Source organism: Staurois parvus, unplaced genomic scaffold (assembly GCF_062004578.1).
Source record: "Staurois parvus isolate SC_StPar_1 unplaced genomic scaffold, SC_StPar_1.0 ptg000059l, whole genome shotgun sequence".
Classification (NCBI taxonomy): domain Eukaryota; kingdom Metazoa; phylum Chordata; class Amphibia; order Anura; family Ranidae; genus Staurois; species Staurois parvus.
This window is the reverse complement of record NW_028317855.1, coordinates 14,298,460-14,326,008: the sequence shown is the minus strand read 5'-3', so window position 1 is coordinate 14,326,008 and position 27,549 is coordinate 14,298,460. Positions and strand designations below refer to the sequence as shown.

The 27,549-nt window shown below is 39.8% G+C and overlaps 1 protein-coding gene across 6 annotated transcripts in view; it reads left to right on the top strand.

The window, feature by feature from the left end:
• SASH1 (SAM and SH3 domain containing 1) overlaps window positions 1-27,549 on the top strand; it is a 1,153,074-nt gene that overhangs the window by 1,103,667 nt on the left and 21,858 nt on the right. For all 6 annotated transcript variants that reach the window (XM_089668633.1, XM_089668628.1, XM_089668631.1 and 3 more), the window contains 2 exons: window positions 4,165-4,315; window positions 6,795-6,902. In XM_089668633.1, the coding sequence (XP_089524759.1) occupies window positions 4,165-4,315; window positions 6,795-6,902 (259 nt within the window). The remainder of the gene's footprint in view (window positions 1-4,164; window positions 4,316-6,794; window positions 6,903-27,549) is intronic.

Sequence of the window (27,549 nt, the reverse complement as noted above, 5' to 3'; positions counted from 1 at the left end):
CTGGGTACAGTCAGACAGTGTCACCACAGCAACCATCAAGGGGCACAAGGAGCCTGACTGCTTTGAAGGAAGCAAACCAGATTCTCCTGTCCAGTGATTTCTGCAGTCCACATCACAGCCAAATCCACCTCAAAATTAAACAACAAGCTACCTCTGTTTGTTGCCAGAACCAGGAGTCCTTTTGCCTTGGCCTTGGATGCCCTATTAATCCACTGGCCTCAGTTCAGGTTAATCTATGCCTTCCGTTCAGTGCAAATTCTGCCTTGACTGCTCCACAAAATAGAACCTAGTACACAGACATACTTAGACTTCTAGCAGACTGCCCCTGTCTCTTCCTAACAGGCCAGATATGCTGTCTCAGGGTTCTCTATCCTGCTTCACAGTCTGGTTTTACCAGCATGACTGTTGAATCCCAGGTCTAGGAAATAAGTATTTCTGAATCTGTGATTCCTACCATGCTAAAAGCAAGAAAAACAACTTCCAGAAAGTCGCACCTGGAAAAATCTATTTTGCCTGGTGTTGAAAGCAGCTAATCCCAGAGCCTATGCTCTTAATCAAAAACCTGGTTCACTCTTGCATGCTTACTCCTCCAGATCTAGAGTTTCATGGCCTTTTTGGCCCCAAGCCTATGAAGCCCAACTATGTAAGGCTGCCACCTGGTCTTCTATTCGTACTTTCCAATAGTTTTACTGGGTGGACGCTCAGTCTTCTGCAGATGCAGCCTTTGGCTGTACATTTCTCAGAACTTTTTTTTTCATTTTTTTTACCCCTGTTGTAGATTAGATCTGTTGGCACAGTTTTGTTTGCCTATTAGTTGCCCGCCCATCAAAATCATTGTCTGGGGACTTCCCACAGTGTATGAGTATGTTGCTTGTTGTCCTGTACTGTATGAGTAAGATGAAAGGAATTTTTACTGGCCTATAAATGCAATATCTTGAAGTACAGTACAGGACACATGTTACCTTCCCTTCTTTTCCTTGGTTTACTCTGCATTTCTTGCTACAAAATTGAAGACTCATGAAGCGGGGTTGGGTTACAGGGGAGGCACCTCAGGGGCGCAGTATTCTCAAGAGCTTGCCACTGTCCAGTCACCTGAACATACACACCTATAAACCATTGTGTATGAATGTGTTGCCTGTGTTCTGTACAGAGCTCCAAGATATGGAATTTACAAGACAAAATTCCCCTTTTTTAATATCTGACTGGAGTTTAGCTTCATAAAAGGAGGTTATGAACCAATGTATTTAATGTATCCTATCATGTGACATTTAGGGTTTTTAAAACATGGCACACATGCTATTTAGACTGTGTGCAATCAGTGATTGGAAGCCTTTCCACTCATCTCCATAGTGGAGTCAACATAAATTCCTTCTGTTTTAAGGGGTGAAATTGGTTCGATTAGTAAGTCTTGAAAAGAGGTTTCCATTTCTCTTAAACAATAACTTTATAAATTGTAGTAACCCATAACAACCAATCCTAATCCTGTTACAAGTTGAGGAATATTTTCTGTGGGTTGCTAAACTTTGCACTGCCATATTAAAGTAGCCTTTTATTGTAGTAATGCCATTTCCCTACCCCTGAACCCCTCCCTTGTAAACAAACTGTAGTTGCTATCTCCTCTGTGATAGCACACATAGAAGAGCTTTTTTTATTGTTATTGGGTTGGGGGCACATCTTATCTTCCACATTTTTATGAAAGTCCCCATGTTGTAAACAGATGTGTCCCAGGACAATTGTGGCTTTGGTTTATAATATCTTCGGTACCCTGATATTTTCAGATATACTGTTTTCCATAAAAATATAGCTTCCTTTTAGATATTGCCAAATATCCAACCTTCATAAAACACTCACTGTCTATCCAAACATTCTGTCCAGCTTAGTGTTGGCAGAGACCTAAAATATATGCAAGCATTCTCAGTGCTGAAATGATTAAGGAGTAAAAGTGATTTTTATTTTACTCCCTACATATAACCTGAACTCCCAACTTAATAGAGGTTATAGGTATAAACTAAGATTTATACAATAACTGCTTCACCACAGCAATAAAACCACCAAGTATGAAATCAGTTGCTTATATTACAGAGTGTATTTAATGGAATAGCTTTGCAGCTTGTATTACAGTATGATTATTTATTATGATTTGGTGCATATGGGCTGTACAGATTTCATGAGCATATTGGTTTGTTGTAGAACACTGCAGACAATTACTCATGCTCCTGACAAATAAGGAGCACTGACAGGCACACTCAGAATTCTTTCTAAAGAAGGTTTAATTCCATTTAAATTGTCAGCCTACTAAAATCTTAAAGCTTAGTATTAAAAATCTTGACCAATTTTCACATTTTACTGATTACCAGATCCTGTGCTATATTTTTACACTTTTCTGTTATATTTTCCTTCAAAGCGCTAAAACAAAAGCTTAATGTGAAGTTGGTTTATCCAGGGAAAAAACATTTAAAGTGACTGTAGCTAAAATAGAGCCTGGAATAACAGTCCTCCTTGCAGAGAAGAAAGCAAATATTGTACCTATATTTTACAGTCAAACACTTTAAAGAATAAGAATATCCTCAATTGTGTATCCCAGATTGCACCCTCTACAGCAGAGGTGCTCAACGTTTTGAGACTGAGGGCCACTTAAGTGATTAAGTGGTCACAGCCTCCATGAACTATGGGGTTTTACCTCCCCCAAACCGCAAATGTAAATGAGCCTTTACTGTCCTGAGCCCCTTATAAAGCTGCTTTCACATTGATGTGCTGCAGTTTACCCGCACCACAGGTGCAGTGCAATGCACCTGCAGCTTTCCTGCGGGTTAACTGCACTGAGCCATAAACGTCTTTTAGATCCAGGGGGTGGGGGGAGACATTCTAAAAGCACACCAAATCTCCTGCATTCAGGAGTTTTGGTGCACTTTCAGAAAATGCACCAAACCTGCAGGATATAATAGAGGTCTATGAGCTAACCCACAGGAAAGCTGCAGTTGCTGTACTTACAGATCAGTGTGAAAGCAGCCCAAAACCCTTTTTTTATAAGTGCCAATATGCCCATTTTAAAAGTGCAGTGTATGTGATGTTTAATTAACTGACCTTTTCCTCTTCCAGCTTTTGCAAGCATTGCTCTCCAGGCTACTAAAAAGGTCCCAGGCGAAGTATCACTCCACCTGGGACAAGAGCCATCGCTATAGAGGAATCATCGGCTTATGCAGCTCCTACTCTCTCTGCTACGAGCACCAGTCTCATGCACTCTGATGCTGTGGGATGGCAAGACAGCAACCTGTTGATCGCGATCTGGGCTTGCCTACCTACCATCCTAGAGCATGGGAATGTGCTTCTTTGGTTTGAGGTCCCATGTCGCATCAGAGTGCTCCGCAAGCCATGAGTTGAGCATTACTGCTCTACAGCAAATATGTAAATGAAAGTACATCCCACAGGTTATATAAAAGTACAGTATGCATCGCCCTTGTATAGTGCAATAAGCCTTTTCTCCCAGCCGTGAAATCCTGCACATACCTGGTCATAAAAGAATCTATGACCGGGTATCTTGAGCTCGCCCTGTGCAAGTTAAAGACATAGAGGGGGGGCAGGGTTCGAGTCACTACTATTTAGTTATGTGTTTAAATTTCAGTTTGAGCAACTGAGCTCTGCTAATAATAGACATCTGTGAGGGGATAAACTACATAGAAGATGGTAAACATATGCTGGCTGGAAAAAATACATTTAAAATATTAGTATCCAATATTTCATATTCACCTGACAAAAAATGTCTTGAACATGATTACCCTCTTGGCGCCGGCCGAAAGCAAATGTGCAGCCTCCCAGCGTCTGGCCCTAGACGCCGAGCGGCCGCACATTTGCGTTCTATTATAAAAAACATATGTGCTGAGAGCGCTCGCCCTGCACGCTCCCAGCACATGTCTGGTACTCACGGAAAGGTCCCGATCTCCTCTTTTGATTGGGACCTTTCCCGATAATGTGACGGCGTGTCACAGCTGTCACATGACCCTAAACCCCGCCTCACCTCCCGGCTTCTGAAACTCTTAAAGGGTCGGGAGGAGCCAGCGTCACGGGGTTTAAATAAATGAAGTTTGATAGATTGACCTATGATGAACCCTATTTGTAGGTGAGCTTTATTTTTAACTCTAAACATGAACTTGCTTTAATTTCTAGGAGCACATGCCAACTTTTCTCTTCAATGGATATGAAGATTTAGATACTTTCAAACTTCTGGAAGAAGATGATTTGGATGAATTGAACATCCAGAACCCAGAACATAAAGCAGTCCTCCTTACAGCTATTGAGTTGTTGCAGGAATATGACAGTAAGAATTTCTAATTTATATTGTCATTCCAGAATAGTATCTGCAACTAGAAATTTCTACATTTGTGTGTGTTTATAATGTGATTTTATGAGTCCATAAGCTACAAAAAATAGCATTTTATTCAATCCATAACCTGTTTTGTTTTAGAAGTATTTTATCCATTGGGTAATCATTAGGATTTTCTCTACACCTAAACATGGTTATTGCTGGACAACTACAGCAAGTCTACATTTTAGATGACTCTTAAGATCCACAGGGGTATAGACCTCTCTTCTCCAAATGTGTCAACACAGTACACCCAACTCTTTGTGCCTGGCACACAGTTATGTACTGTTACTTAAGATGGGTACTAGTCCATTCTGCTACATTACTTCAGAGGATGCAGTACAGCTAGTGATAAGGACAGACTTTCAGCAGAAAATGCTACTTATTTGGAAGTTACTTAGTTAGGTCAAAAAAAGACTCAAGTCCATCTAATTCAACCAATAATAAATAAATAGAGTGAGTAAATAGAGAGCCACAATATACAGAATGCTATACCCATACTAAACAGTCTCAAGCTTTAGCACATCATCTAGCACTGATCCCACTGCATCTGACCCATTGTGGCTAATTTAATAAATTTACCTTAATGAATGTGGTGAAAATTCACTTTGCAGAGGAAACCAATCACATGCAACAGAAAAAAAACAAGATTTTTGCTTGCACGCCATTGGATGATTGAAGTTACTTATTGGTTATTGAAGCATAATTTTACCTCATTCACATGCTAAGTGAAAATTTCATTGGGAAATAAAATGCACTCTCCAAAGTGAACAGGCTTGACTCCTTTAGTGAATCAGCCACATTGTGTGATGTGGTATGGCAAGTCCTTATCTTCCTCTACCGCCCAGCTTTATAGCACTGTATTCAGTAAGTTTTTCATAAGGCACCCCGTAATGATTGGATTTTTATGAAGCCTTTATGTCTCCCTTATATGCATTAATTTAAAATTTCTGTTTTAACTTATGAATGTTGAATAATGAGAGTTCAAATAAATTATTCACATTTTTTATACACTACAAGTACATTTGAACAAGCCCTGTTTCTTGAATAATCCAGTTAATCTTTAAGAGTGGCCATACACGAGAAGACAGCTTGTTACAAATACATTTTCCCTTTTGTAGTGGAATTTTTTCCTTTACCAGTACCAGCAGAAGAACTGCAAGGGAGAACATTTACTAGATAGACACCTGAGTTAGAAAGCTAAGCTATGAAGCAAGCACAACACAAATAAAGCAAGCATGTTTTTTAAAAAAGATAACTGAATAAATTTTATTCAAAGCCAGAAAAGTATGCCAACTAGATATCACAGAGGTTAAAGTATATATGAACCCTTTCTTGTAAAATAGCCCTACTGTTTAAAATAGAAATGAAAGCCAAAAGGTTTGTGCATACAAAAAACATTATAAATTCCTTTTTTTTTCTTTATAATAAGTGATCATATAATCGTTCTCAACTGCATAAGGGGCTTATAGAGGTGGTGGAGAAGACACTGAAGTACACTGATCTTACCCGTGAATGGCTTTGCAGATGGAGTGTCAGCAGAAGTTTGATCATTGGTGGACAGGCAGGCTGTGATCCAAGCACAGCTAGAAAACTGACTATGCTTTGAAGGATATGCTCTTATACCTAGCATATTCAGTTTGAAATAGGAAAGCAAGGAGACTGGCAGGATCACCAGATATTTCACACAAAGGAAGCAATACAATGAGACCAGGGTACATGGTACAACATGCACATATCAGAAATATAAAAAGCATTGGTAACATATTATTTAGGCTAAGCTCTACTCTTACAGTAGTAAAAAAAATGTTTAGTTATATAGTTATTATACGCCATCTCTGCAAACAAAAAGCACATCTACAGTAATAAATTTCGCTTAGCATACCGGATTGATTACCCACAGTAGGTGTTGACAAGAAAAAACAACTTGGAAACACTGTTTGCTAACAAATAGCATGGCTTTGAAGCAAGCAGCACACTCTGGTACACTTTGCCAATCATTCTGGATCAATAGTTTTATCTGAAATCTTCTAATCTATGCCAGCCAAAAATTGGTGAGTCATCCACCTCTGCGAAGAGCCAATTTGCATTGCAAAACCATACCCAATAAAAAGAAACAACAATATGCATTTTTCCAGTTAAATTACTGGTATATTTTGGAAGACAAAAAAGAAACCAAAACCCCAACATGCAATAGATAATGCATGTTTACGTTCCCTAATACACTTGAAACTTAATACAAATATAGGAAGTTAATTTCAACAAGATAATGACTGATTAATAGGTGCTTGCAAAACAATGTTCTTCAACAGATTTGTTAATGCAGTGATAACACACTCCTAATATAAAGACCTATATCAGTACTTTATGGATTTTTACTTTTCGTGAAAACATAACTATTACCAATATCCATGTCTATTTTTGAATGTCACAGGCAACAGTGATCACTCTGGGTCTCAAGAGAAATTGCTAACAGAAGGAGAGATTGCAGGCTCCCCTCGGGACTCTGGCTGCTATGAAAGCAATGATCATTTTGAACATGGTAATGACAAGAAGTAAACACCTGCTGAACTGTAATGTACATACCTTTACACTGGCTAGCATGCTGAACACCTTCTGCACAATATGTTTAGAAGAAACTTTTACTAACACTAAATTATTTGTACAGATGTATATGGCTTACCAAGAAAGCGTATTGCTTTATTCAGCTGGCCAGTAAATAGTTTTGCATCTTGGACTTCCATGCTTGTTGACACAGACAACCGTGTTTGGCTTTCTCATTACTTCTGTAATCCACAAAATGCTTGACATTCTTTGCCTGTTTATGCCATTTTCATTTGTCTTACCATCCCTCACCCTGTGTAATTCAAGAGGACATACTTCATTAACACCTGCAAACCTTTCTTGAACCACACCTACAGAACCAAACTTGACTTCTGTTGTAGTATAATAGATGATAATTTGTACATTGCTGTATCATGCTGGGTCAGTTGTCTTGTATTGTTCATGGTTATATCCATTTTTCTGTCCATTACTTGCACTGGAACCATTTTAAATTAACATCTATCTTAATTAAACGTAGAACCACTTGCAAAGATTTAAGTAAACCTGTAGATCTGGTTGCATAGCTGTCAAAAAGAGAGAATCTCAATTATTTTAACACCTAAAGCTTCATAGTCAACCTAAGAATAGATATGACTATGTCTAACCATTAAATTTGGTCTGACTCTCATTACTAAAATTGGCCTATAGTAAAACTAATGTACTGTAGTTTTTTCTGTTTCCAGTATGAACCAGGTGGTTGCTAAGTTTAAAATGAAATGGGAAGTTCATGTGGAATACAATCTATGGAGATTGAAATAAAAATATAAGCATACTCATTAAATTTATGCAGAGGAGCAGTTACTCACAACACTTTAGTTAACTGTAGTTTTGTCTGTTTTTTGCTTTCCTAGAGTTACTGCACTTTTTATTATTACTGTTTGCAGGGTCCTATCTACTAATTCTATAAGTGATTTGTTAGGAGTTCTGTAACCATGCTTACTCTTTGATACTTTGGTAAGTCAGTTTAAATCCACTCAGTTTAATAAAATGTATTTGACCCCAGCTAGTATGTAGAACTAGGTTATCTATGTTAATAAAGTATGAGAGGAGAAATTACTGAACTAAAACATTTAGATATTGCTCCTTGTCTTTTCTACTTTAGTAATCATCTTATTTAGCTATTAATGGTGACCTAAAACCTCACATTAACCTACTCTATTGGAATATTCCATTCCACTATCCTTTGATCAGCTTAGGTTAGAGCAAGGTTGTCACATTCTAATGAAATCATTGGCCTAAATACTTCTTCCAATGCCTACATTTATGTCTAAAGACGGCCACACCTACCTAATTAAATGCAAAGATTGTAACATTTTTGTAATTAAAGCCTGGTTCTAGGTATCCTCACAGAGGTTTTAACCCTGGCTTTCTACTTTTGATACCCTGTCTTTGTAACAGAAAGTGCAGAGGAAACTCCCCATTGGGGACATAGCAATGAAAGCCTGAAAAAAGCTCTAACACTTACCTACTTTGTCCAGAACAAAAAATTAGTTTTAGCTTTAGGTTAGAGATTCATTATTATAGAAAAACATTGTGACTTAAAGGAGCAGTTCACCTCTGGAACGTTTTTAGGGTGGAATATGTTCCATCATGTGCATCCCCCCCCCCCCCCATGACAACAGACAGGAGATCCTCTCCCTGCACCCGCTGTCACAATTTGAAAACAGTGCAGCTGTGCAGGGCTCCGTTCTCACAGTAAAGTCATTCATTCAGTTTCCTGTGAATTGCTAGACTACAAGTACCATCAGCCATTGCAACTGATAGAAAGAGGGGAAAGAGAGAGAGGGGGGAAGAGAGAGAGAGAGGGAAGAGAGAGAGAGAGGGGGAAGAGACAGGAGAGAGAGGGAAGAGGGGGATAAGGAGGAGAGAGGGGGGGGAGAGGGAAGAGACAGATAGGAGAGAGAGAAGGGAGAGGGGGAAGAGAGAGGGAAGAGAGAGAGAGAGGGAAGAGAGAGAGAGGGGGGTAGAGAGGTGGGGGGAGGAGAGAGAGGGGGGAAGAGAGAGATAGGGGGAGGAGAGGGAGGGGAAGAGAGGGAGAAAGAGAGGGAAGAGAGAGAGATTCATCTATATATATATATATATATATATATATATATATATATACATACATACATACATACACACTTATTGACTCTCTCGCTCTCTCATTGGGGGGAGGGGGGCGCAAAATTTTTGTGTTGCCTAGGGCAGCACAAAGTCTAAATACATCACTGCATACCCTTATACTTGTTAGAACTGCTTAGGTTTTCATACACTTGAATAAGTGATCCTTAGATCATGCAGTGTTTCCATGTTAGGCGGTGTGTTTCTTTTCCTATTTGGAAGGGATATCTGTAATCTTTCAACAATTGCTTGAACAAACTTTTACTGTTTTTCTGCTCCTTTCGTTTACAGTACATACAGTAAAACACTGTTAATTTAAGTAAGGATGATACAATGACACATTATAACCTATTCTTTTTCCATTTTTTTTTAGCATTGTAAACAATTTTTAAAAAATTTGCCAACACTATAATACAGCATTAACTATAATAACAATACAGCATAAACTATTTAAAAAAATTGCCAGCATTGTTTTATGGATCAAAAAGCAAATTATAAATGTTGTAATCTAGAGATTTCAAACAATCACTGCTGTAAATACAAATGTTCTGTACACATGGGAAGGCAAATAATCCTTCTGCCATTATGAAACAAGTGTGGTAAGGTTTACTCATGGGCTCTTTTATTGTCAAAAGAGTCCTATACCAGCCTTGGCAAACTTTATTTTTTTAAAGTGGAGCTAATCATACAAACTATATTTTATGTCTTGTGAAACATTATTCTTATTAATTTAGTTTTTTACTGAATACCAGTAAAGAATAAGAAAACTATTTAACTCTTGATCTTGTTTGTCCCTCCCCTAATGAGTTACATTAGATAAGAGAAGTAGCTTTTCCCCATGAATCGATTGTGGGACAAAAAGCAATTAGCAATCAAAAATGCTGCATATAGCATTTTAAGAAATTGACTTTCCTTCACTCTCATTTGGGGTGATCATGCTGCTTTTATGCTGAGTTGGTGCAGCCCAGTAGCAAAAAGACACATATCCATTCTTTATTACAACAGTCCTGTGTGAACCACCTGTCTGACTTCACCCTAAATAAGAGGTGCACCTAAAAAAACGTAACAAACATCAGTGAGATTTTCAGGTAAACACGAAAGCAGGGTAAAAGTTCAGTAATGTCTACCAGTCCTTATGACTGTGCTTTACTGAAGTCAGAACTGTGAAAGATTAATTTTTATTTGAAGCTGTGGGTGACTACACTTTGCACATGGCAGCTGAATTATGCCTGTAACCACAGGTTTAATGTTGGTCACATCTTTTCAATAATAACCACCATTGCAGTGTGGATATGCTTTATGTAATATGTAAATGTAAATTTAGTTTATTTTAGTTTATTTTAATTCTAGTTTTCTTTCATTTTGGTGTTGATAAAATATAGTTGCCAATGCTGAAGTTTGCAGTATTGTACACTGTACATGTCTTTATAACAGCTGTAATTAAAGACATTGGTTTGTAAATAAAGACATATTTTTCATTATAAATGAAGAACATAAAATAAAAGGTTTGCTTGTATAATGCTTGTCTGCTTGCTTTTTTCCTTTGGTCATAACTCATGAAGCAAAATACCAGTGTAAGTATGCTCTGCTGAAGGTAACATCCAATGCTCCATGGGCAGTGTAGCTGGTTCTGTACACTGAATCCCTGCCCTGAAATTGGCCTGTGCCACTTGTATCATCTGCCAGAGCCCAATCACATAGGTGTTTTGCTTTGTGACAGAATCTCTCTAACCCTTAGCATTGCATTGCCTATCACATTAAATTACTTACTGCATTTTGTCATTTGGGGCCTGTTTATAAAGACTAGAACAACGCTGGCTTTTTGTTACACTGAGCTTCACCGGTAATTAGCAGCACATTTCAATTTCTATTTATAAAGCTGACAAATTTCAGCAGAGAATTTTAAGAAAAGCATTTATGAAGTTGACCTTTTAAACATACATCAAAGGTTGATACATGAAAACAGGTGAAAAAGCAAGAAAAATATACTTTTTTTGTCCTTTATAAACGGGCCCCAACATTTTTATATTGCATTACATGCATTACCTTTTAACTCCCATTTACTTGCTGCCTTGTGTAGTGTGCTCACTTATTGTACTCATGTGCAAGAATAATTGTTCTATGGCCAGTCACAATGCTGCATGCTTTTTTTTTCTCTTTGGTATTGAAAGGTTACAAAGTCAAACTTACATTCATTTTATTCATATGTGAATACTAATTTTCTTTTACATGGAAAACGTCAGGAAAGTTGGGCAATGTTTGCTTTCAAATTAGTGCAATAGTATTACAGAGTGGTATTGCTTTGAAGATTATGTTGTTTTAAGGACTTTTATTAGTTTGTTAAAGCACTGAGTACCATAAACAATTGGCAAAATACTTGTTTATTTATTTTATTTTTTTTATATTTTTTGTATCTCTTTGCTGCTGATTTCCTGTAGGCTCTTTGGAGCCATGTTCTGTTAGCATGCACTCCAGTGATGGCATTTCTTAGGCTGAGTTTCCTGTTAGTGAAAACAATTGACCATGCCTGTGTAATGTGTGAAAAAAGCCACTTACAGTCTCCATAGGAAACTCATGTGACAGGGTGATAACACAGAAAAAAATTCAACCTACTGTGTCTATTGAGGGCATTCTCTCCTTTAAGGAGTCAGTTGATTGGTTTTTGGAGATGCTTTTGAAGTAATCCTTTACTCTGGCAGGCCCAGCCCTGAAGGCAGCTATTGCCACTTTGTCAGTTGCCCAGACAATGGCAAACTGGAATGGAGAGCTCAGTAGTGAACTTTCCCCTGATAACAGATAATACTATTCTTTTTGCAAGACAATAGCTCCTGCCTTTAGCCCTACTATTCTGTGTAGACGCCATGGAGATTGTGATTCATCAAATATCAACAATGTCCTTGCTTTCTATGCATGCATGCAGTTTTATGGCTTAGAGTTTGGTTGATTGAGCTTGCTTGGAAAAAAAGTGCCTTTAACCCATTCCCCTTGAAGGCGAGTTCCTCGTAGAAAATCCCTTTAGGAATACAATACATTAATGCAATTACAGAGGGAGGGTGGTTCCTACCCCACTATCTACAATCACATCTCCATATTGAAATATTCTCTTCTACCTTATGTGTTTGATCTCTTTGCCCCTCGTGGCATTATCATCTACTGTAGGTCTAGTCTTTCCTGGCAGTCCCTTTATATCTAAACCCATTGGATTTGCTCATATTCCGTCTTCACATTGAGGTTTGTCTACACCCCTGGAGGTGGGGAACATGTACTGACATTTCCTCCAGCTTAGAACAGAGACATCCCAGTCTATTTTACTCAGTCTTTTGGAGAGGTACTCTATTGCTGTTCTCTGTCCATTCCTTTGTACAACCTGTTCCTACTTGTTGCTTCACAAAAAACAGACAGTTTACCTACACCGCTTTGCAGCTTTATAGTCACAAGGGTGGTCACCTCCTTCCCTTTTAGTAAGAATTAAAAGAAATTTCCAAATCCTACAAATGGACCCTTGTCTATTCAGGGATGCATGCCCCACCAGGTCCTTACAGTGTAATTGAAGGCCAAACTTTTTTCATGTTGGATAGAGAGGATTATAAACCTCTGTCAGGGTCTATTTTGTGCCATCTGTGAGAAATTTCCCTTCACTTCCTGTCCCATAGCCAAAGCAGGAAGTGAGAAGAAATTTCTCCAAAGTGAGGGAATCTCAGGGTGTCACCGGAACTAGTGCCCCCATTGGAATAGTTCCCCTCTATTACTGTTTTGATGGCAACCCAAAATTTGGGATTTTCTTTCACTTTCATTTTCAACGATAACCGTAAACTGGACAAATAGAGAGAGTGAATCTCCCTAACTGAGGCACCAACAATAAAAATGGACAGGTATTCTAATCCTTCATCCCTCTCTACAATATTCTAAACTTAAAAAAGAAAAAAAACTTTTGTCTTCAGTCACACTTTAAGACATCTGTCCTAATTACTGCAGTAGCTTAGCTCCTGCAAGGTCTCCTGTAGACCTGCCACTATGTTTACTGCAGTAGCTAGGATTTTGCTTTAGACCTGCCACTATATCTCTTATGAAATATTTTCTACCTTTTAATAGCAAATGCAGCATAATGAGTTATACTTCTTGTCTTTTCACACAAATCAATGTAGTCCTTCCATTTCTAAAAAAAAAATCACCACACTCTAATATGCTATTTCATTAGACCCTTAATCACACCTTGGCAACTCAAATCTCGGGATGCTTTGGAGACCTTTTCCTGCAAGGCTCCAAAGCAGGGATGAAATCATTTGTGTTCAGATCCTATGAAATCAGGGGCCACAGTCCTATAAAATCCAACTGAACACAACTTTAAACTGTAGATTTTTAGAATATCTACATTGCCATCCCTACTCATGTTTGCTTAACCTGGACAGGAATGGCCTTCCAAGGGAAAATAAAAATTTTTAAATATTTAAATTACAAATTGAAAAAGTGATGGCAGGTGAGTATGCTAATATGAGACTGCTTAGGCCAGAACTTTGCACTAAAAATGGGTGGCGTTGAAGTGAATGTTTTTCTCTGAGTAATCCCATCTATTAACCAGTGTGTGTTTTAGGAGGAACACAAGAGGGAGGATTTTGTGGATACTTCATGCCTAATCTAAGCTCATCATTTTAGTTACCCTATTCAAAAGTGTCCAAAATGGTGCAGGTGTCTTAGATGATGAGCAACTGGAGGGGAAAAAAAACAACCCAGAGCCTCTCCTCATGCCATAATCACAAAGAAGGAGAAGCGATAGGTGGAGGAGGAGGAGAAGGAAGAAGCTCGGGTATGTGGCTGCTCCTCTATCTCTCATTTTAGGTTTGCTTGTCTTTTTTTAGGATGGTCCTGATTTGGGGAAAGGCAAACACCATATGGTCATAGAATTATCCCCTGAATTTTGATTCTACTTGCTCCTAGGGAGGACTGTGGATTTCATGGAGTCAGCGGTTGAGGCCAGTGAGGAGGAATAGGATAGGGGTGACTGCATTGTCTGACACATAACAATGCCACCAGCTCCAGTGGTGTGCCCCACCCTGCATTCTTTCCAGCCACCATAAAACTGACCAAGTGTCTGATGAAGGATATGTAGTGTCAGTGCCAATGCTTACTGGACCATATATCTGTAGTCATATGTACCCTGCCACTGACAGCATATTTCAGCAACACATGCACATTACATTCCACATGCTGGTGGATGGCAGAAATTCCCCTCTGGGCAAAATAATGGCAACTGGTTACATGCCACTGTGGTGGAGCACTGGCCATAAACTCACATAAGTTTGCTGATTCACAGGTAGGAATTGGGAGAAGTTGCAGCAGTTTTTCAAAGCTAGCATTAGGATGCTGGGCAAGGGGTGATTTGGGAATCTTTTTATTCTTACACTCTTGCAGCTGTGAAAGAGATACAGTTGCAAGAAAAAGTATGTGAACCCCTTGGGATTACGTGGAGTTTTGCATGAATTGGGCATAAAATGTGCTCTGAACGTCATCTAAGTCACAACAATAGAAAAACACAGTCTGCTGAACATAATACTACACAAACATTAGATGTTGCCATGGTTTAATTGCACATAACATGTAAACATTCACAATGCAGGGAGGAAAAAGTATGTGAACCTTTGGACTTAATAACTGGTTGACCCTCCTTTGGCAGCAATAACCTCAACCAAACGTTTCCTGTAGTTGCAGATCAGACCTGCACAACGATCTGGAGTACTTTTGGACCACTCCTCTTCACAAAACTGTTTCAGTGTAGCAATATTCTTGGGATGTCTGGTGTGAATCGCTCTCTTAAGGTCATGCCCCAGCATTTCAATCGGGTTGAGGTCAGGACTCTGACTGGGCCACTTCAGAAGGCGTATTCTGTGCTGTTGCAGCCATTGTTTTGTTGAATTGCTTGTATGCTTTGGGCCATTATCCTGTTGCATCACCCATCCTCTGTGGAGCTTCAGTTGGCGGACAGATGGTCGTATGTTTTCCTGCAAAATGTCTTCATAAACTCTGGAATTCATTTTCCCATCAATGACAACAATCCGTCCAGGCCCTGAGGCAGCAAAGCAGCCCCAAACCATGATGCTCCCTCCACCATGTTTTACAGTGGGGATGAGGTTTTGATGTTAGTGTGCTATGCCTTTTTTTCTCCACACATAGTGTTGTGTGTTCTTCCCAAACAACTCAATCTTGGTTTCATCTGTCCACAGTATATTTTGCCAGTAGTGCTGTGGAACATCCAGGTGCTCTTTTGCAAACTTCAAACGTGCTGCAATATTCTTTTTGGACAGCAATGGCTTCCTCCGTGGTGTCCTCCCATGTACTCCATTCTTGTTGAATGTTTTCCTTATTGTAGATGAGTGAACAAAAATGTTAGCATGTGCCAGAGATTTCTGTAGGTCTTTAGCTGACACTCTGGGATTCTTCTTTACCTCATGCAGCATTCTGCGCTGTGCTCTTGCAGTCATTTTTACAGGACGACCATGCCTAGGGTGAGTAGCAACAGTGCTAAACTTTCTCCATTTGTAGACAGTCTGTCTTACCGTGGACACATGAACATCAAGGCTTTTGGAGATACTTTTGTAACCCTTTCCAGCTTCATGCAAGTCAACAATTCTTGATCGTAGGTCTTCTGAATGCTCTTTTCTGTGAGGCATGGTTCACATCAGACAGTGCTTCTTGAAACCAGTAAACCCAAAACAGGTGTGTGTTTTTTTTAAGGCCAGGACAGCTGTCAGCAACACATTCAATATCATCACACTGATTGGAGTCAAGGTTGGCTCACTCCTGGCTCCAATTAGCTCTGGGAGAAGTCATTAAGCTAGGGCCTCACATACTTTTTCCTCCCTGCACTGTGAATGTTTACATGTTATGTGCAATTAAACCATGGCAACATCTAATGTTTGTATAGTATTATGTTCAGCAGACTGTGTTCTTCTATTGTTGTGACTTAGATGATGTTCAGAGCACATTTTATGCCCAATTCATGCAAAACTCCACGTAATCCCAAGGGGTTCACATACTTTTTCTTGCAACTGTACCTGCCTTGGGAAGGGTGCTGCTGGAGGGATGGGTATAGGAGAATTCTGCAGAAGCTCAAGCTTTGCTTGATCCTCCACAGTATGGCCCATTATCCTCTTCCCAGCTTAATGTGTCCTAAGTCCCTGAAACCCTCCATGTCAATAAAGACCACAAATGTTGCAGCAGGAAATTATTGTGGGAAGAGGGTGAGGGGAAAATAAGGAACAAGGAGGAGGAGTGCTCCTACAAAGCTATGTGGTGCAGAATCTTGTTTCCTGATCCATGTGAAACCCAAACGGCTGATACTTTTCCCATGGCTAATATGCTGCTGCAGACAGAAGGTATAGAACACAATAGCACTGTTGGCAGCAAATACCTTAAAAAAGGCCCACACTGCAGAACTTTGTGAACCAAGCCAGGGGATAGCAGTGGCTTGTACCTGTGGAGCAGTACTGTCAGTCCTCTTCAAGTGCCCTTGGACAAAATCCTCCTTCATCGCTGTTCTGACTTTCCTCCTCTTCAATCAGTGGCAGCAGTCATGGATGGTCTGGCACCTTATCATCCACCCCCCCCCCCCTTCCCGCCTTCCCCTCGATGGCCAAGATCTTCCTCTTGCAGCAAATCAGTGATCATGCAATCAGATAATTCTGTTGACTTCTCATTGCCAGTTTGCAGGACTATGGCAGGATTTACAGAAGAAGAGAAAGAGTGCATAACAACACTTTCAGATAATTGGCTGCTCTGCATTTGGGAGGAGGAAGAAGAGAGAGGCTTTATCAGCCACTCATCCATCTCCAACGGATCCTGTGGATGTATAGCATGGCTAAACGGATAACAAAAAGGCAGACATGTCCTTTCTCTAGATCAGTGATCAACTGGAAAATTCCAGAGGGCCTCAAGGTGCCACCAGAGAGCTGCACAATAACAACACATTTATGCACCCCAATACCCCAAAATTTTGGTCCTGTTGCATTTTTTGATTTTCACAATGCACGCTGAAGAAGTTGAAGCACAATAACTCATAGCATTGGAGTCAGTGGATACAATAATAGCCCCCAGCACTGATGTCACTGGATGCAATAATAACCCCCAGCACTGGTGTCAGTGCATGCAATAATAACTCCCAGCGTTGGTGTCGGTGGACGTAGTAATAATCCCCAGCACTGATATCCGTGGACACAATAATAACTCCAGCACTTGTGTCAGTGGATGCAATAACAACTCTGAGCACTGGCGTCAGTTAATGCAATAATAGCCTCCAACACTACTTAGTGTCAGTACTATTACTTCTTCATTTGGTAGTCACTGGCAGTGAAATTTAACAGCCTTGTTAACACCTCAGTCCCCTGCATTGGAAGTTATGGCAGTTAAATTAACCCCAACCTACACTGGTAGGAGAGTGAGAGTTAACCTTCCCATCCCCCTCCTCCTGCATTGGTGATCACGCAGAGAGTGTTCCATCACCTCACCGGGCACCCTGCTGCCACTGTACTTGCAGGCTACGGGCACTATGGCTCTAGATGGTGAGTTCTGACCACTGTTTTGTCATGTAGAACATACTAGCCTCCTACTACCTCTAAGTTCAGAACCTTTACCTTTTAATTTATGCTTGACTAACCTTTGTAATAAAGTGAAGTACTTAAATTTAATGGCAGCGATGGAAATGGGGGGAATAAATATGTGGTGCTTTGGTGCACTCTACTTCACGACCATGCATGACATTCTGGAAACAAACAGCAGCTTTGCCTGTGTCGGCAAAAAGTGTAGGTTGCACACCCAGACATAAAAAAAAGGTTCTAGCATAAGACAACAAAATAAAATATACATCCCCCAAAATTTTAACCGTGAAACACTGAACTCCAAAATGTTTTATTACCTTGGTAGAAAATAAAAAAAATGTGAATAATGTAAAATAAAAGAAAACCCTGATAAAGCAAAAGAAGACTGCAAGAGGGAAAAACCCAGAAGCTAAACAGATACAGTTTTTGCTAACACATACAAAAATGTAGTTCTAAAGAGAGCCATTGAGTCTCTGAATTGTTGTGTCTATGGCCAATTTGTACAAAGTTGGGGAGCTTAAGCTTTATTTTTTATGGAAACTTTCCTGTAGCTTTTAGATCTGTTGTGGGTGCTCCTTTTATCAGTTAATTCAGGCCTATTACCACTTTATAAAGAAACAAATCAGGTGTTGCAGTCAAAACTATCAAAAAAGTATTATTGGGGTGTTGCTGCTGCATTTCAACCAGGCTAAATGTAACCGCTACATTATTACACATCCAAAATACAGTGCATCCAGAAAGTATTCACAGCGCTTAACTTTTGCCACATTTTGTTATGTTACAGCATTATTCCAAAATGGATTAAATTCATTTCTTTCCTCAACATTCTACAAACAATACCCCATAATGACAACATGAAAGAAGTTTGTTTTGAAATCTTTGCAATTTATTAAAAAGAAAAAAACACATGTACATAAGTATTCACAGCCTTTGCTCAATACTTTGTTGAAGCACCTTTAGCACCACTTACAGCCTCAAGTCATTTTGAGTATGATGCTACAAGCTTAGCACACCTATTTTTGGGCAATTTCTCCCACTCTTCTTTGAAGTACCTCTCAAGCTCCATCAGGTTAGATGGGGAGCATCAGTGCACAGCCATTTTTAGATCTCTCCAGAGATGTTCAATTGGGTTCACGTCTGGGCTCTGGCTGGGCCACTCCTGGACGTTCACAGAGTTGGCCGATAGTCACACCTTTGTTATGTGGGCTGTGGGCTTAGGGTTGTCGTTCTGTTGAAAGATGAACCGTTGCCCCAGTATAAGGTCCAGAGCGTTCTGGAACAGTTTTTCATCAAGGATGTCTCTGTACATTGCTGTATTCATCTTTCCTTTAATCCTGACTAGTCTCCCAGTTCCTGCCGCTGAAAAACATCCCCACAGCATGATGCTGCCACCACCATGCTTCACTGTATGGATGGTATTGGCCAGGTGGTGAGTGGTGCCTGGTTTCCTCCAGACATGACATTGGCATTAAGGCCAAAGAGTTCAATCTTTGTTTCATCAGACCAGAGGGTTTTATTTCTCATGGTCTGAGAGTCCCTCATGTGCCTTTTGGCATACTCCAGGCGGGCTGCCATTTGCCTTTTACTGAGCAGTGGCTTCTGTCTGGCCACTCTACCATACAGGTCTGATTGGTGAAGTGCTGCAGAGATGGTTTTTCTTCTGGAAGGTTCTCCTCTCTCCACAGAGAAATTCTGGAACTCTTTCAGAGTGACCATCAGATGTTTGGTTATCTCCCTGGCTAAGGGTCTTCTTCCTCGATCGTTCATTTTGGCCCGCTTTAGGAAGATTCCTGGTGGTTCCAAACTTCTTCCATTTATGGATGATGGAGGCCACTGTGCTCATTGGGACCTTCAATGCTGCAGAAATTTTCTGTACCCTTCCCCAGATCTGTGCCTTTATACAATCCTGTCTTGGAGGTCTATATACAATTCCTTGGACTTCATGGCTTGGTTTGTGCTCTGACATGCACTGTTAACTGTGGGACCTTATATAGACATGTTTATGCCTGTCATGTCCAATCAACTGAATTTCGCACAGGTTGACTCTAGTCAAGTTGTGGAAACATCTCAAGAATGATTAGTGGGAACAGGATGCACCAGAGCTAAATTTTGAGTGTCATGGCAAAGGCTGTGAATACTTATGTACATGTTTTTTATTTTTAATAAATTGCAAAGATTTCAAAACAAACTTATTCACATTGTCATTATGGGGTATTGTTTGTAGAATTTTGAGGGAAAAAATGAATTTAACCTGCCTAGCGGTAATCCCAAATGTAGGTCGGGGTTAATTTTCAGTACCAGAAGCGGTAACCCCAAGCTACACTCGGGATTACGCTGCAGCGCTTCTCCAGTGATCCCTCCAGCACTTGCCTTGTCCTGCAGTCCCGCGATGTCCCCCCTGCAACGTCCCTGGCCAATACCGGCATCCGTCTTCCGGGTTCCGTTCTCTGTGAGTGTCGGTACATACGGAGGGGCGGAACCGGCGGGAATTTCAAAAATGTAAAAATTTTACATTCACTCAATACACTAAAATCTGATAGTGTTACATTACTGTATCAAACCATTTCACATACATTTTGTCCCTAGTGCTTTGTCCTGTGCCCTGCCTGCATTTTTACTGTTCTTTCTGCCTGGAAACTGAGAAACGTCCATGGCATCCAAAAAGCATCCCTTTAGGTCAAAAGTGGTTTTAGACCAGCTAGAGAACAGTGTTCGTGAATTAGAACCACTTGCAGAATTGAGTGCTAGTGATTTGTGGGGAAAATTCGTCATCAGACACTGAAAACGATTTTGCGACTGAGCTCAGTGATGTACGAACTTGGTACTCTATTTGAAACTTCTGTGTTTTTGGTTTAATTACATTATTGAATTAAATGTATTATTATATTATAATATTAGTATATTTTATGATTATTTATTATAATGTATGATTTCGTGTTTCAAATTTTATCATACCCTTGATGTTTACTAGACTCTTGTTCGTACAGATTTCAGTGAGTTATTCCTAAGAATTACAGGCCTACAATAAAAAAAAAACATATTTCCACTGAAAACAATGTACCGCTTTGAGCACAGAAATACTGACATAATCAGACCGCTAGGGAGGTTAATCCATTTTGGAATAAGGCTGTAACATAACAAAATGTGGCAAAAGTTAAGCGCTGTGAATACTTTCTGAATGCACTGTACAGTTGCAAGAAAAAGTATGTGAACCCCTTGGGATTACGTGGAGTTTTGCATGAATTGGGCATAAAATGTGCTCTGAACGTCATCTAAGTCACAACAATAGAAGAACACAGTCTGCTGAAAGTAATACTACACAAACATTAGATGTTGCCATGGTTTCATTGCACATAACATGTAAACATTCACAATGCAGGGAGGAAAAAGTATGTGAACCTTTGGACTTAATAACTGGTTGACCCTCCTTTGGCAGCAATAACTTCAACCAAACATTTCCTGTAGTTGCAGATCAGACCTGCACAACGATCTGGAGTAATTTTGGACCACTCCTCTTCACAAAACTGTTTCAGTGTAGCAATATTCTTGGGATGTCTGGTGTGAATCGCTCTCTTAAGGTCATGCCACAGCATTTCAATTGGGTTGAGGTCAGGACTCTGACTGGGCCACTCCAGAAGGTGTATTCTGTACTGTTGCAGCCATTGTTTTGTTGAATTACTTGTATGCTTTGGGTCATTGTCCTGTTGCATCACCCATCCTCTGTGGAGCTTCAGTTGGCGGACAGATGGTCGTACATTTTCCTGCAAAATGTCTTGATAAACTCTGGAATTCATTTTCCCATCAATGACAACAATGCGCCCAGGCCCTGAGGCAGCAAAGCAGCCCCAAACTATGATGCTCCCTCCGCCATGTTTTACAGTGGGGATGAGGTTTTGATGTTGGTGTGCTGTGCCTTTTTTTCTCCACACATAGTGTTGTGTGTTCTTCCCAAACAACTCAATCTTGGTTTCATCTGTCCACAGTATATTTTGCCAGTAGTGCTGTGGAACATCCAGGTGCTCTTTTGCAAACTTCAAACGTGCTGCAATATTCTTTTTGGACAGCAATGGCTTCCTCCGTGGTGTCCTCCCATGTACTCCATTCTTGTTTAATGTTTTCCTTATTGTAGATGTGTCAACAAAAATGTTAGCATGTGCCAGAGATTTCTGTAGGTCTTTAGCTGACACTCTGGGATTCTTCTTTACCTCATGCAGCATTCTGCTCTGTGCTATTACAGTCATTTTTACAGGACGACCACTCCTAGGGAGAGTAGCAACAGTGCTAAACTTTCTCCATTTGTAGACAGTCTGTCTTACCGTGGACACATGAACATCAAGGCTTTTGGAGATGCTTTTGTAACCCTTTCCAGCTTCATGCAAGTCAACAATTCTTGATCGTAGGTCTTCTGAGAGCTCTTTTCTGCGAGGCATGGTTCACATCAGACAGTGCTTCTTGAAACCAGTAAACCCAAAACAGGTGTGTGTTTTTTAAGGGCAGTGGGGCTGTCAGCAACACATCCAATATCATCACACTGACTGGAGTCAAGGTTGGCTCACTCCTGGCTCCAATTAGCTCTGGGAGAAGTCATTAAGCTAGGGCCTCACATACTTTTTCCTCCCTGCACTGTGAATGTTTACATGTTATGTTCAATTAAACCATGGCAACATCTAATGTTTGTGTAGTATTATGTTCAGCAGATTGTGTTCTTCTATTGTTGTGACTTAGATGATGTTCAGAGCACATTTTATGCCCAATTCATGCAAAAATCCACGTAATCCCAAGGGGTTCACATACTTTTTCTTGCAACTGTATGTGTTTTCTTAATATGGTTTCATTGATGCTGCCTGAGAAAATCATACTGTTCCGTAGCACCATATACAGCTTAAGGGCATTTCCCAAGCATGTAATTTAAAGTATTGGCGTTTTTCCCAAGTTTCCCTGGATTAAAAGGACTCACATTAAAAGGACCATTTCACCGCTGTGTGTTATTTAAAAGAAAATATTTTCTTTGTTAAATGTCCCCTAAGGCAGTGTCCAATTCCTTATGCCATTTTTGGACAAACCCTTACCTATAAGGCTTGCAATGGCAAAAATTTACCAGCAGGATTTGCTCCCTTCCCCAGAACCTCCGTGGGATATGTTGCTAAGTTCGGGTTTCACAGGTTTTATTCAGGATTTGAGAAACATACCCAGGAAGATTCATCCATCGCTAGTAACCAGAGGCCCCAGAGGAACTCCACACCAGTATGGGGAGAACATTATAAGGTCAAATACCATTGGTCTTCAAAGACTGGTGAGAAAATACAGTGGTTAAAAGGATATACTTCATAGATTTGCTTACTCTTACTGTAGTCTGGCAACATTTTCTGCTCTTTGTTCTTTATAATTAAAATGCAAGTTTATCTTTTTGTGACAGCATTTTAAAGTTTAATTAAATATATTCAGATATCAAAGAAAAAAAGAGAAATTTCCATCTTTTAAAAGGTGCTTTCTGCCAGAAGCAAACTTTTTTTTTATCATTCTTTTAGCCGTTTTGAAGATGAAAGAAGCTGAATGTATTTCACTTAAAAGCAGATTATTATAGGAAAGAGATAGTCTCTTCAGACACTATAATTTGATCTAGATTTGTTCATATGTGTTCTGTGTAAGATGCAAAAGATAAAATATACAATTCTTGATCAATTTTCTTAAATTTTGTATCGGGGAAAAAATGTAGACACATATATTTAGTAATGAGACTATTCTTTTAAGCTTTAAACTCAATCAGTAAAATCTCATATATTTTCAATGGTTTCAAAATTTGCAGCTTTCGTTAAAATGATACTTGGTGATCCTGTCATGAAGATTTTTGTTCAGGTATTCTCTTATAGAGTGACAACTATCTTCCAGTTGTGTTCCTGCATTGTTGCCCTATCACATGCACCCCAAATTGAGACTACAAGCGATCATGCTTACATTGTGCAGGCATTGTTCACCTTTTTCATTATCAGGAAACTGTTGGGAACATGGGAGTGCAACCAATGCTGAAGTGTGTGCATATAGACAGAAAGTCACTAACAAAGGCTGAATGAAATTAGCACACAGAGATGTAAAAAAAAACAAACGTGAAAACAAAAATTTATGAAAAAAAACATGAAAATGTTTATAATACACTGCTCTAGCAAACTACTTGTCACCCAGTTAGTGTTTAGATATACATTTATATATCTCTAAAAGATCATCTTTTAAGAACTGGATAGTAAAGCTCTGCCTAATTTTTATACCAAGCAAATATTGGTTATTTTCAGGAAGCCTTTGTATCCTGTATTCATCATTTGGCAAGTGCAAGGCAATTAAAGCGATTCTAAAGGTTCTTTTTTTTTCTGTAAAATAACAAACATGTTATACTTACCTGCTGGGTGCTGTGGTTTTGAGCAGAGTAGCCTGGATACTCCTCTTCTCAGGTCCCCCACAGGCTCTCCTGGCTCCTCCTATCTGTCAGGTGCCCCCACAGCAAGCAGCTTGCTATGGAGGCACCCCCTGCTCTGTGTGTCCATTCACACAAGGAGCCTCGGCTTAGCCCCACCCCCTCTCTCTCCTCATTGGCTGACTGGCTGTGATTGACAGCAGTGGGAGCCAATGGCTCCCGCTTGCTGTCTCAGCCATGAGGAAGCAGAAACCCGGGACAGCTGAGGCTGTCATTCACATCGATGAATTGCGATGAGGCTTAGGTAAGTATTGAGGGGTCTGGGGGCACTGCTGCACACAGAAAGTTTTTTTTTACCTTTATGCAGGGTAAAAAACCTTCAGCCTTTACAAACACTTTAACCACTAGCCTACGGGGCACTTATACCCCCTTCTTGCCCAGGTCAATTTCCAGCTTTCAGCGCTGTTGCACTTTGAATGACAATTGCACGGTCATGCAACACTGTACCCATATGACATTTTTATAATTGTTTTGTGACAGAGTTTTATTTTGGTGGTATTTAATCACCTCTGGGTTTTTTATTTTTTCCTAAACAAACCAAAAATCATTGAAAATTAAAAAAAAAAAGTTTTTTCTTAGTTTTTGTTTAATTTTTTTTTAAACAAGTGATTTTTCTCCTTCACTGATGTGCGCTAATGAGACTGCACTGATGGGCACTGATAGGTAGCACTGATGGCCACTGATGAGTAGGCACTGGTAGGTGGCACTGATGGGCATTGACAGGCATCACTGATGGGCACTGAAAGGCAGCACTCATATATGGCACTGTTAGGCGGCACTGACTGGCACTGTTAGGCGGCACTGATAGGCAGCACTGACGGGCACTGATAGGCGGCACTGACTGGCACTGATAGGTGGCACTGATTGACAGCACTGATATGTGGCACTGGCTGGCATTGATAGGGGGCACTGACTGGCACTGATGGGTGACACTGAAAGGCAGCTCAGATGGGCACTGATATGTGGCATTGATGTGGCACTGATGGGCACTGAAATGTGGCACTGATGTGGCACTGATGAGCACTGACAGCTGGCACTGATGGACACTGACAGGTGGTACTGCCAGGGCTACACAGATCATCAGGGCACACTGATCATCAGTGCTCTGATGATCTGTGTACATGTCCCCCCCGAGGAATGCCGATTACCGGCTCTCCTCTCCTCTCGAGCTGTCAGCGTGACAGCTTGTGAGGAGAGAAATGCCGATAACCGGCATTTCCCTGTTTACATGTGATCAGCTGTGATTGGACACCGCTGATCACATGACCGAGCCGACATCTATGGGCTGCTTTAGATTTAGTAGCTTCATTAGTTTTATTTTTTCTTCAGGTTTCAGGCTTGATATTAAACATGCCTGCCTTTGTTCGTCTCCATTGCGTGGGGGTGGAAAGATTAGCAATTTACACAATAGGGACACTCCATTTTTTGCAAGCTCAACAGGTGTTTCTTGCATTTACTTAAAATTATTTTATTCATAAAAATAAAACTAATGCAGTCACCTTATCCAAGAACTGGCCAAGCATCTTTGCAACCTATAACTTGCTTGTTAACCTAAAAAAATAGGCAGCTCCTCTGTCCGGACCTTCCTTGTCGTCCACCCTCTGCCCTGCAGTGAGAACATCAGCAGTGTGGGGATGGAGTCTCGGGAGAGGACACCCATGCTGATAAGTAGTATGGCTGTAAAGATTTAGATAGGAACTGATGTTGTGCTACTCAAAATTTCCAACAGAAATAATATACCCCACAAAGCATTAAATGTAATAAAAAAAGGATTTCCCTGATACTATATTGAGGGGATATGAAAGGATACTATTGCTGAGCATTTCTATTTAAAGCGTGTATGACCCTTTATGGGTCAAGGCTGGAGGTGAGTGCACACGCTAGCTGGTGGAGGATTTTTGCAGTGGTCACTGGTTGATTCACAGTTTGTTGAAGATATATACACTGATTGGGACTTGGTACTTTATTTTTTCACAATTTATATATTTGATGTTTATTTACATTATATTAATATTTATGTATTCACAATATTTATGTTTTCACATATGAATATTGGTCACTACTTATTTCTAAGTCACTGCATTTAATCATTTATGAACATTTATTTGCTTATTATATTCTGGTCACATTTTTGTGTGTGATTTACACTCTTTTGATTACATTTAATGTTTTGAGGGGTATATTATTTCTGTTGGAAATTTTGAGTAGCGCAGCATCAGTTGCTATTAAATTTTCTTACACTGTTTGGATCACGGTTGGGTGCTTGCTGCAACTCTTCCACTCTAGGGGTACTCGCAGCGCAGGAGGATTTATATCCATTGTTACAAAGATTTAGATAGGACTGTCATGTGTTCTCGGTCCAAAAAAAAGTCACCATTTAGTTCAGTTATGTACTCAGTAAACAGGTTCATTTTAAATTGATACTAGTGAAACTGTCTAACATCTATTTGGGAGGCATCTAAAATATAAATATTCAAGCCTGTGGTTGGCTTGTGTTCAAATTCAGAAAAAGAGTTCATACTTTTTTACAGACATTTACATTTTTTCCAGACTTATGGACAACCTCAGTCAGCTTGCATTTTAGTGGACTTTGTACATTTCTGGACATTTGGCAATCCTGGCAATGTTATTATTTAAGATCTTGAGCAGCACTGAATATAGTTACACTCAACACATACAAAAGCGCTTAAGTGCATAGGATGAAACAAACATTTTGGCACAACAGAATAAATACCTGGTGTATGCTATTACTTCTATGAAATTTCCTGAGCAGCCCAGGCTTATTAAAATGCTTTCACCACTATATGTTTTCCATATGATCATGCTTCTGATATACACCTCACTCTGGAAAAATGTACATGCAGGCCTGTCAAGTCATTTTCTGAGCAGCTGACACCTGTTGACCAATTGGAACAGCTATATGGCATTCTGCCACCCTGTCATTGCACTGTATCTATTTTATTATACATCCTGCATTATACCATAACTGGATTAAAGTGGTGATTCAGGCAGCATGCTGTCGCATTCCTGCCAGTTTTCATCATTCTTGCAAGTTTCCAGGTGATGCTTTGTTACTGTTGCCATACATGAAACACACTCCTCGCAGAGCTGTTTCTGTACTGTTTCCCCAGACCAACTAGCAGCATATGGCCCTGTATGTTGTCTAAACTATTATTTAACAAAAATAAACAAAGTAGCCTAAAGTAATTTTTTCTACATTTTATAATAGTTGAGTGTTTAAAAAAAAAAAAAGAATCAATTAGATTACACTTTTTATCTAGTTGCCTGTTTTTTCTTCAGTGTAGGTTTGGTAGTTAGCTCTTTGCTACACTAAACAGTTTCTCAGGACTTGTGTGAGACAATAATTATTGGATGTTGATTGAATTTTCAACTGAAGCTATAGAGCAGTGATCACAGAGTTCAGTGTA